Here is a 12,385-nt window from a genome sequence, read left to right as displayed (position 1 = left end):
TACCATAAGCTATAAAAATATTTATGTTTTTGACCCCTGATAGTGCTATGCTTAGCATTTTACACTGGCATTTAGACATGAATTTTGCAAAACAGCATGGATAGGCCTAAAGTGATTTTCAATAGTAAGAGAACTTAAGAAAGATTTGTTTTCCAAGATTCTGATTAAAAATGAAAACTGCATCCAGATATAGACTTAATGAATATACTTACTTGTTAAAATACATAAAAGAAAAAGATATTCTGTGTAAGAAATCACACCTAAAAGAAAAACAGTATGTTACACTATATATAAAATACTTTCTCTTCATATTTATCAAGTAGAATATTACTCTTATAATAGCAATAAATAATATTAATAAAGAACTTAGTTTTAAAGAAGATACTAAGTATTGTTTTGAATGAGAATAAATTATTATAAAATGATAGCAAAAGAAGCAACAAAATTAATTTTACATTGTTTCACACACCTCTGTAGAAACCCATGCAAAATTCCCATTAATGTTCCCAGACATATTGGCATAAAAAAGCAAAATTATAATGTTTACTTATAGCTACAAATTTTAAACTTGTTAATAGTTTTCAATATATGAATCTAACATAAAATAAAAAGGTTGGAAATGGTTAACACTGTAAAGTGCTTAATTACTTCTTAGTAATTCAAATAAAAGATTTAGACATTCTTCCTTAGAAATTTGATTTCTGTATTGCATTCAAAAAACAAAACTCCATAGTTACCACTTTTCTGCTTTCAAGTTATCATTTATTATTCTTGACAAACTTAATGCTTCTATTAAATGTACTCTAATAAGTTTTTCTTTTAATTAAATGGCTTACACTTTCTGTATATTGCATCCTGAGTTCCCTGTAATCCCACAATTACAAACTTTAAAGGAGTTTGTTCGGAGTAAATAAATATATATATTCTGTTACTCAAATTTTTGCTTTTGGACTATAACACCCAAAATTACAATTAATGGCTTAACTGACTTTCCAAGTGGATCTTGAGAAAATTAAAATCAGGAACAAGTTAGTAACACTCATCCAGATATCAAATAGTCCTGATGTATGGTAAAAGGGCATAACAAATCCTTGAATAATCAGACTGTAAACTTTAAAACTCCATTTTACCTGATGTTCTTTGAGGCTACCCTCTTTGTTACAGAACAAAGACAAGAGGAGGCACTGTCAGGCAGTTTGTCAGAAGACATGAAGAGAAGGAGCTAGGAGCCCCTGAAAGCATTCCCCTCTTTTGTTTATACTAGAATATTGTGACCTAGAGACATAGTTCTGGTTGATTGCCATGAATGTTATGGGAGAAAGATTCTGGAATGGTCAATGTATATAAAGATACAATACCTAGATTCCATAGGGATCCCTCAAAAAAAGAAAGAAAGAAAAAAATAAAGAAGGAAAGCATAGCAGGAGGAAAGAGGGAAATGGTATGGGGAAATGGGCCCTCTGTCTCCACAATCCCGTCGGACTGTTGATCTAATTGACTTGGTAGAACACAGGAGATGTTGGTTGGTATAAAAAGTTTAACTAACTCAAGATTTCCCTCAGTGAAGGATTACTTAACAGTGAGAGTCCTGATCATGATTATCGTGGTGGGCACTTGTCTGCGGAACTAAATGGCTTTTGAGGTAGTGTAATCCACAGGGAAGGAGAACAAACTGAAACTCATGATATAATTTAGTAAAAATGGTGAAGGAAAAGAGGAAATACTACTGAACATGAAATGTAGATTCTTAAAGCTTTCGCATTACAAAAATGGAAAACTATTAGACTGACCTTTCAATTTATTTTAAGGCCACTCAGGATCAAAAAATAAAATAAAAATAAATGCTAAGCATATAGTAATGTTGCAATCTTTAGAAAAAGAGGATAAGGAAGAGGCCAACTAGGTTTCTTTTGCAAATTTAATTAAGGGAAATTCCTTAAAAGCATTACACTGTTTACTTCCTATATCATGATACATTACAGTTGGCTAATGTAATATTTTTTGTAAAACTACATAACATTTTCTTGCTGGGTAATATTTTAAGCAGATAAAATTCACTTGTAAACTAATCTTTAGTAGCTCTAAAGATTTAGCTTTAAAGTTCCTCTGCCACTTAATCTCTTTACAAAAAAGCAAGGCTCTCTGTACCTCTCTACCTCACCTGACCAAATGGTTCTAAAACTTCTTGGGCACAGGGATTACCTTGATCACCATGTCATAGATTTGCACTGTCCTACAGCATAGCCAATGGCCACATGTGGCTATTGAAATTTAAAATAATTACAATTAAATACAATTAAAAATTCAGTTCCCCAGTTACAGTAGCCACATTTCAGGTACCTAATAGCCACATCTGGCTAGTGGCTACCATATGAGGCAACACAGAAATAGAACATTTCAAATCACTGCCGATAATTCTGTTGGATAGCACTGAAGAGATCACTGCCTTGAAAAAATATATAAATATGCACATACATAACAAGATCAGGACACACCTACACCCAGGGCTTCCAGATTTAACTCTCCCCTCAACTAAAAACAATTTCCTTCTTCCATGCAGTTATTTTTCTCCGATTATATTTGATCCAGTTTGTATTCCCCCAGGAGAGGTATTAGGAAATATTTTTTAAATTCACCATCTTACTTGATTTTTCTGAGCTCTGAATTTTCCTGATCCTATCATCCCACCCAAAGATTTGAATGGCAATCTTTAAAAGAACTCCCAGGAAAAAACTTCTAAGAGCTTTAAAGATAGCTTGGCCCAGATTAAAACCATAGTTACGAAAAGCCTACAATAAAAGATAAGAGTCCATGAGAACCAGGTGGACGCAATCTGGATTTCTAATTCTACTCAAAAAAATATATGGATTACAACTAATCCTTTAAGGAATTTGTCTTCATGCTAGAATAAATACATTTTCAAACCAGTATCGATTAAAATTGATGAAAAAAGTCACTGTTTATATAATTTCTTTAATATTTTTATTTTGAATACTCATACTTGCGGATACAAAAAAGCATATTTCTAAGAAAAATTCCTTTTTAAGATTAAAGAGATTTCATTAATTATTTTTTGCTATAAATATGTACAAAAAGTACACTGTAAAAGAAAACTGCAATAAAAGCTATATAATTTGATTGCAGGGAAATGGATAAATTAACGAGTTAACTTAGACACATAGGCATAGATAATAGAGTAAGTTGAAACAGGTGGCTTTTGCAGTATTATTTTTAAGAGAAACATGTTCAAATTCGGCAGCCAAGACATATCCAATAAGTTTTTCATATTGATTCGATTTAAGAAAGTCTATAATTTCCCAAAAGTAAAATGTAAGGAAGAAAAATAGACATTTGGAGTTGTTCTGAAAAATGCTTTCTGTGGCAAATATAACCTATACTTCTCAATACGGTTAAAGAAAATACTGGTTTTTTTAAACTATAAAAGTTCACTTTGTTGTAAAAAATTTGGAAGACATGATTAACATATATAAAAACTAAAACACAAACCATGCTTAATTCCACTATCCAGAAACAACCATTATTAATATTTTGGTGTTTTTCTTTCAGTTTTTTCTGTAGCGCGTGCACACACACACACACACACACGCACACGTAATTGTAAAATTATTTTAAGTATGAGGAAAATATGTATATGAAATATATATTTACATATATAAAATATATATGAATATTATACATAATATACATTATATATAAATATATATGTATATATACATAAATATATATATAAATAGTAGAAATAATATAGTGTCAATATTAAAATGCGTAAGTGCTAAAGTTAACTTACCTCTTTCTTTAAGACTGCGAAATAGCTTTGATGATCCTTTCCAAACTGGTGGTGTTTCTGAGAGCATTTGATTTAACTCCTATGACATAAAGTATCATAATAGTGATTAATAGGTAATAGGTAATAGGTTTAAATTAATAGGTTTAAATTAAATTAATAGGTAATAGGTTTAAATGCCTATGCAAAAAGATTCTTCACTTAAAAGACCCTGAGACATGGCTATATTTACTCTATTCTATATCTGTGCTTCATTCAACCACAAAAACAACATTTGCACACAGTACAATATAAAAGAAATGATAAAGATGCTATATTAAATTCAATTAGTGCTACCAAAAATTACAGGTAAATTTAATAACTGGAGGAACAATATAAGATAATCAAATTAAGATAAAACAGTGAGTTTAAGTTGTGGAGCCAGTTAGAAAAGGACAGTTTCATGAAAGCCATAGAAAAAGGTGGATTTCCTTATTAAGGTCAGAGATGATTACCTGACTTCACATACCCTCTCCTCCGGAGCCCTATTAGATTTAAGGGGCTCTGTGGTAGAGGAAGCAAATAGACAAAGGATTACACTGGGAAGGAATGAAGAGTATTGTAATAGTGACTCAAAGAACAATGACATCAGATGAAGTGGGAGGACAGGGGTATTGATTATTGTGGTGACCACTGCAGTTTTTTTTTCTAATTTTAACTTAAATATTCAGTAAAGAACACAAACTTAAATTGCTTATTTATCAGTTTTTTCTTTTCTTTTTTTTAAAGATTGGCACCTGAGCTAACAACCGTTGCCAATCTTTTTTTCTTTTTTTTCCACTTTTTCTCCCCAAATCCTCCCAGTACATAGTTGTATATTTTAGTTGTGGGTCCTTCTAGTTGTGGTATGTGGGATGCTGCCTCAACACGGCCTAATGAGTGGTGCCATGTCCGCGCCCAGGATCCGAACAGGTGAAACCCTGGGCCACCGAAGCGGAGTTTGAGAACTTAACCACTCGGCCACAGGGCCTGCAGCAGTTTTTTTTTAAAAAAATCAAACTATCAGAGCCGGAAGGGAGGGGAAACTATTTTGGAAAATTTAAACATTTGAATCATCGCTCAGATACTAAAACAATTTTGAAAGTATTGTGCATACAGTACTAAAAATAACTAAGTGAAAATTATAATTTGATTAATTGTGAAGAAAAATTATTTGGTGAGATAACTTGAAATAAAAATATTTGTCTGCTAAGCAACACAGTGAAAAACCCTAGAAACCACTTCTATTTCCAGATCTGATTCTTGCTACTCAAAGCGTGGTTCCCCAGCAGCCCAGGCATCACCTGGGAGCTTGTTAGAAACACAGAATCTTAGTTCCCATCTCAGGCCTACTGAACCAGAATCTGTACTTTTAATAAGATCTCTAGGTGATTTTTATACACATTCAAGTTTGAGAAGCTCTTTTGACAAACCATTCATGGTGCAGTTGTACCTAAAAATGCTCTGTGACATTGTAAACCATCTTTTTCATTACAAAGCTGAGTTAGGAGGCAAATAAGGAATCCCTGGGCTGCCAAAGGCAAGAGAGGTATTGTTAAGGGAGTAGCAGACTCCCTGAAGCCCATCTGTGAACCCTGCTTTCATTTTCTTCACGGTGCTAGCGTCGCACTGCAGGTAACAGATGCCACCAGGCAGTCAGTAGTGTCATTAGGGTAGCAACGGCACAGAGGCAAGCATTCAGGGATGAAGAATGATGAGAAAATGGGAGATTTACTGTTTATACAATAGTAAACTGATAAGTATTTCTGTTAGAGCAGACTAAAAAAAATTTTTGAATACATTTCATATACTTTAATTTATATCATCTCTATTTTATAAATATTAACTTCTTTCTCCAATTTAACTGTTTCTATGTATTCAACTTCATTTGTTTTACCTTAAACTCAGCTGGAGTTTAAGACCAAAAATTCACAGCTACCTTTTATTGAGTGCCCTGTATGTGTTTGGCAATGGGCTAATACAATATCTCATTTAATCCTAAAAAACAAATCCTCATTATGCATATTTTACTGAAACTCAAAGAGGATAAGTAACTCACCCAAGGTCACACAACTAGTAGATAACTAGATCCTTACTGACTCTACGCAATTTACATTAGTAATAATTTAGCTTCTTCTGGTCTAGATGATGAATTGATACACTGATCTTTGTCTTCTGTTGACTTTAAGGACTTTTAAATTTTATTAAAATCAGTATTTCCATTCAGCCTGGGAATCTCTCTCCCACTCCCAGTGCCTGTTTTGGTCTCTTACATGTAGTGGTGTTGTATGATGAAGAATTCGCTTGGCCTTTGCCCCTTGTTCCTGGGAGGGTGACTCTACAGCCTTGGATCACACCTACGTTATGAGATGACTCAGGATGGGGGCTGATCGCCAGAAAGAACCAGCATGTGATTAGAGGGTTGGGGCTTTGGGCTATCCCAACCTCTGAGGAAAGCAGAGGAGACAGTCTGGAGATCCAGTTCAATCATGTGGCCAATGAGTCAATCAATCATGCTTATGTAACGAAACCCTCAATAAAAACTCTGGACACCAAGCTCAGTGGAGCTTCCAGGCTGGTGAACACACTGACGTGCTGGAGGGTGACATACCCTGATTCCATGGGGAGAGGGCACAGAAGCTCTGTGTTTGGGACCCTTCTATAAGTTGCTCCAGGTGTCTCTTCATTTGGTTGGTCTTGATTTGTGTTCCTTATAATAATTATAAACTATAATTGTAAATATAGTTCAACCGAGTTCTATGAGTCAGTCTAGCAAATCATGGAATTTGAGGGGGGTTGTGGGAATCTCCTGGATTTGTAGCAAGTTGGTCAGAAGTGTGGTGACCCTTGAACTTGCAGCTGGCATCCCAAATGACCACAGTCTTGTTGGGGACTGTGCCCTTAAAGTGGCGGAGTCTGATGTTAACTCTCGGTGGTTAGTGCCAGGATTATATCATGATACTGGAAATAAGTACTAAATAAGTATTTGCTGGATTAAACTCATTTTCTTTGAATTATAGTTGCCTTTTAGAGGATTTATACAATTTTGTTAAATGAGCACAACTTTGTCTTACTATATAGTTATATATACATTATAGGAACATTAGTAAGTACAAAAAATAAAAACTAATTATAATCCAGGGATGAACACAATTAAAAGTTTTATTTAACATCTTTTGTAGGCTAATTATCTATCTAGGCACAGGTAATAGTATTTTTGTTGTTATTGTTGCAAATACTAAAGCATTTTCTGCATATTATTTCATAACTTACTTGTTGCACTTAATATATCATGGGCATATTTTCCTGCCAAATATTCTTCATTTTCATTTTAATGGCTACACAGCAATTGTCTATATCAGCAGTTCTGTACTGTAACTCTTTATACTCTTAAAAATTATCATGAACCCCAAAAAAGCATTGTGTATGTGGGTTATATTTATCAATATTTAAGGCATATGGAAATAGAAATAATAAATTTTTAAAACACAGAAATAAACAAGCACATATTCTATTAGTTGTCAGAGTGATGGCATCATCACTCATAAGGCAGCCTCTGGAAAACTCCACTGTACACTCATGAGAGAATGAGAGTAATAAAACAAATAGCTTCTCAGTATTATTATAAAAATAGTTTTGACTTCCTGGACCCCTGAAAAGGTCTTTGCACTTTAAGAACTGCCAGTCTATATTATTCTGCAACGTGCTGTTTCACTCAACCTTGTTTTCTAGGTCTACCCATATTGATACACATAGCTCTAATGTATTTATTCATTTTAGCTCTCTAGTACTGTGTTCGTCCTTGATATGTCTATTGCAGATTCTTTTATTCATTTCTCAACTGACTGACATTTATACTGTTTCTAATTCTTTCTCGCTATTACAATCGATGCTGTAGGAAACATGTACAGGACTCCTGGTGTACACACGCAACTGTCTGTCTAGCAGGCATACCCAGAAGTAGAGTTTTGATATGCATTTTCAACTTTACTACAAATTGTCAAATTCCTCTCCAAAAGTGAATATACGAATTTACATTCTCACCTGGTTCCTTCTTCTTCTCGTCCTTGCTAATTACCAGTATTGTTAGATTTTTGGAAGCTGACGATCTGATGGGTGTGAAATAGTATCATATCATTAGTTTAATCTGCATATCCCTGATCTCAAGTGAGGTTGAGCTCCTTTACATATATTTATTGGCCATTCAAACTATGTTTGTCCATATTTCTCTTATTGAGCTGATTATCTTTTTTCTATGGATTTATGGGAGTGCTATGTGAGTACAAGACCTTTAACACTTCCTGTTAATATGTAAGCATATTCTCCCATCTCTCATACATCTTTTAACACTGTTGACACTTTTTCAGTCTACAAAAGTTTTTGATATTTAATTTAGTAAAACTTGGCCAATAATTTCCTCTGAGTGTTGCTTTGTGTCTGTCTAAAAAATCCTTTCATGTCCCTCATTTGCTTCTAATGTTTCAGAATTTTTGTTTGTCAAAAATACGAACTTAATCCATCTGAAATTTGCTTTTATGTATACAGTGGTCAATATGAGATCTAATTTTGTTTGCTCCCAACTTGGAAAGACTATTATTCCAATACTTAAAGGTTAATCCTTTCTCTAATGATTGATAGCTCTCCCCATATATGACTGGATCTGCTTCTGGATTGTATATTCTATTACTTTGATCTAATTTCTAAAAAGACTCTTGCAATGATACAATACTATTTTAATTATTATAGCTCTATTATTAATCTTAAAATGGGACAGGCCCAATTGTTCTCATCCCAATGTTTTCCCCCCTTACTCCTCGCTTTCAGAATTGTTCTGAAAATTTGGGGCCCTTACTCTTCCAAATGAATCATCCATGAACATGATATATTTCTCTGTTTACTCATGTTTTTTTAAAAAATATAATAGCTTGCACATCCTCTCTTAGGTACATTAAGTATCTAACAGTTTTTTTTGCTATTGTAAAAAGTATCTTATTTGATAGTACAGTTTCTAATTGCTATTGCTAGTGCAGAAACATATTATTAACTTTGGTTCATTGATCTTACATCCCACAGCAACCTTGCTAAACTTTTACAAAATTTGAATAAATCTGAAATACACATATTTTCACATTTTTCTCTCAATCATATTGTTTGCTCCTGTCCCAACCCTTAGAACCTCTTTATTTTTTCTTGTCATATAGGCTGAATTGCATCTGCCTCAAATTTATATGTGAAGACATAACTCTCAATACCTCAGAATGTGACTGTATCTGGAAACAGGGCCTTAAGAGGTAATTACGGTTATTAAATGAGGTCATTATGGTGGGTCCTAATCCAATACGACTGGTGTTCTTATAAGAGATTAGGACACCGACACCCACAGAGGAAAGACAGGTGAAGACAGCCACCTACAAGCCAAGACGAGAGGCCTCAGGAGGAACCAACCCTGCCAACACATTGATCTCAGACTTCCAGCCTCCAGAACTGTGAGAAAATAAATTTCTGTTGTTTAAGCTCCCCAGGCTGTGGTATTGGTTATGGCAGCCATCGCAAATTAATGCACGACCTTAGCTTAGACCTGTATTAACACAGTGAGTAGCAGCTGTGATGGCAGACATATCTGCATTATATCTGATTTTAAAGAGATGTCTCTAAAGTTTCACAGGTAAACATGATGTTCAGTATAAGCTTTGGAAGATTCTCCTTAACTGGTTAAGGAAGTTTCCCAGATTGTTACATTAACACTGTTTTATTTTTTTTATATTGAAATTTATCATACATATAAAAGTGCAAAAGGAAGATATGTAAAATTTAAAGTTAGAAACTATTAAGAAATGGAAAATTACCAGTACTTTAGAAGCCTCTTTGGACCCCTCATGGACGATATTCTCCTCTGTCTCCCCTAGAGGTAAATATTGTCTGGAATTTACATGTATCATTCCTTAGTTTCCCCCTCTATGAATGCATCCTTAAACAGTATGGCTTCCTTTCCTCAGTTTTGGACTTTATATAAACGGAATTATACTTCATATTTTTGTGATATTGCTTACTTTGTCATTATGTTTCTGAGATTTATCTAGTTAAAGCATTGGTGTAATTCATTTGTTTTCACTGTGGTATAATACTCACTGTATGAATATATCAAAATCTGTTTATCAATTCTACTACCGATATTGTATTGCAGTCTTTTTGGTCATCATGAATAATCTAAGCACATTCCTGTGAACCTCTCTTGCACAGATTAAGAGTTTCTCTAGATATATACACTGGTGTAAAACTACTGGATCACAGGGTATATTCAAGTTTAACTTTACTAGGTACATGTCCATGTACTGTGGCAGGCTCTAAACCCAGAAGCAGAACTGCTAGGTATAGGGTATGTGTATCTTTAATTCTAGTAGATAATGCCAAACTGTTTTCCAAAACGGGTATACCAATTTACATTCCCACATGAGAGTTACCAATGATCCACATCTTCAATGCTTAGAATTGTTCACCTTTTTATTTTCAGACAATCTGGAGGGTAATAAACGGCACTTTGATGTGATTTAATTTGCAGAAAAAAATTATAGCCGTATATATCACATTACACACACACACACACACATATATGCATATACGTAGTGTGCATGCATGTGTACACCAAGAGCTTTAACTTACCTGTTTGGAAAGTGACTTCCATGTTTTAGCAACTATAATAAACAAACAAAAAGATTAGATAATAAATACTTCATGTAATGTATATCCAAATTCAATAACCATCACAACATAACTCATAACATCAAGCTTTTCTATCTAAAAGACAAAGTTTTTTAACCTCAAGATTTGGATCTAAGATATGATTTTATTTATGTTATGTATTTGTTTCATGTACTATGAACTATTTATAATAAATAATATCAGTGGAATAGGAAACATATTTCCATAATCATTACCTTACTCTAGGGATTTCTGGACTTAATAAGTTAACTTACTCCATGTTAAACATCCTATGGGCTTAAAACCACAAATAATATTTATTAAATATTCATACTAGAATACACAATATTAACATAAAGAAATTATAATTTTAAGGTGCTACGCATGATCTCTGCTGTATTAGTATCTCTGATTATATTCAAAGGTCAGGTCTCTCTGGGTGAAAGGGAAGGATGGGGGCAATGAGACAAAGAGATGAAGGGGAGAGCAGGTAATAAGAGAGGGAGACTTGTGTCCCATTTTCCATTCTTTTTCTCTACAACTATTTAAGAATCATTTCTGGAACAAGAGTATTACAGTTGAATAAAAGGATCACTTTCTTTTTCTGATTCCTCCTCAGACCCTTGAAGATTTCAAACACTATAAATCTTATAACATTGGAATAAATGTGCAGCCAATATTGCTATTTCCTTTGTTCAGATTTAAACACTGTGACTATCTAATACCTTACCAAGAATTATCTCCAGATTTATATGTGATTACATTCTGTAATACAGCTACATCAGGAACTGGTAAATATTATTTCAGCTACATTCAAATAATGACAAACAATAATTTTTCTACATGGCAATGTGGCTATTTCTGCACAATTAACAATACTTAATGCAAACAACATCAAATTCAAGATTATAGGATAGGCATTTTTTGCTATATAACTTTCTCTTTTTTAAGCAATATATTTCATTTTAAGTTCAAATGGGAAGAAATACGTTCTAAAATTTAGCAAACTGACTTTTATGGAGATAGATTTCTTCTCTAAATAGCAACAACATCCTTTTTTTACCCAAGATAGTTTAATCAAACTTAATCAAGATGTGTAATCAAGTGATGAAAATCACAGGTCTATTAATAAAGTAGAATTCAGCATTTAACCTTAATTATGATACTGTATACACTTATTCCATAAAGATACCCTCTTTTCCCTGATGAACAGAACGATGTGAATAATATGTATTATTCTATTGCTTTTGAAATATAGCAGTAAGAAAAGAAGGAAAATAAATGGTACAAAAGTACATGCACGTGCTCTTATGCAATGTTCAGAAGCTATTTATCAAAAGAGGAAGTTAGGCACTCTTGAGTTTTGTAGGGTTTATGAGATTTCCAGGGTAAATTATTCACAAAAGACATATTCATTCTGCCGGATATGTCACCATGTTCAATATTATTAGCTTTTTTCTTATAAAGACTAAAGAGCCATTAAGACTGTTCTTCAAAGGATTTTCTGATTTTCTGAACTCCTTATTTCATATGAAGTTACTGCATATATAAATATAACTCGGATGAAGACGGACTTCAATTCTATTGGATATATTTTATTTCTTAAGCTATAGGTTGATGTTCATTATATTTTTAATACTTTTATGTACGTCTGAAATTTTTAGTAATATATTTTTTAAACTAAAATTAAAATAATACTTGAAGCTATATGAAAATAATCAATTACTTATTTTCATTCTAGAAGAGAAATTCACCTTTTACGTTCTATTTAAGTAGGTAAAAGAAGAAATTTTCTAAATTTGAAACACAAAGTCACAGTCAACAAACAGATATATATCTTGATTAACATTTATTTGAATGTAA

The 12,385-nt window shown here is 33.1% G+C and overlaps 1 protein-coding gene across 5 annotated transcripts in view; it reads right to left on the bottom strand.

Moving 5' to 3' along the window:
- The window catches only part of MICU3 (mitochondrial calcium uptake family member 3), a 99,224-nt gene that overhangs the window by 45,262 nt on the left and 41,577 nt on the right, over positions 1-12,385 (bottom strand). For all 5 annotated transcript variants that reach the window (XR_011498762.1, XM_044760520.2, XM_044760522.2 and 2 more), the window contains exons 3-5: positions 10,484-10,515; positions 3,809-3,887; positions 213-260 (exon numbers count right to left, since the gene is read on the bottom strand). Coding sequence is in view for 4 of the 5 variants with exons in the window: in XM_044760520.2 (XP_044616455.1) it covers positions 213-260; positions 3,809-3,887; positions 10,484-10,515 (159 nt within the window). In the remaining variant the exon portion in view is untranslated. The remainder of the gene's footprint in view (positions 1-212; positions 261-3,808; positions 3,888-10,483; positions 10,516-12,385) is intronic.

Source organism: Equus asinus, chromosome 27 (assembly GCF_041296235.1).
Source record: "Equus asinus isolate D_3611 breed Donkey chromosome 27, EquAss-T2T_v2, whole genome shotgun sequence".
Taxonomy (NCBI): Eukaryota; Metazoa; Chordata; class Mammalia; order Perissodactyla; family Equidae; genus Equus; species Equus asinus.
The sequence above is the reverse complement of the archived record's forward strand: the minus strand, read 5'-3'. Positions and strand labels throughout refer to the sequence as shown.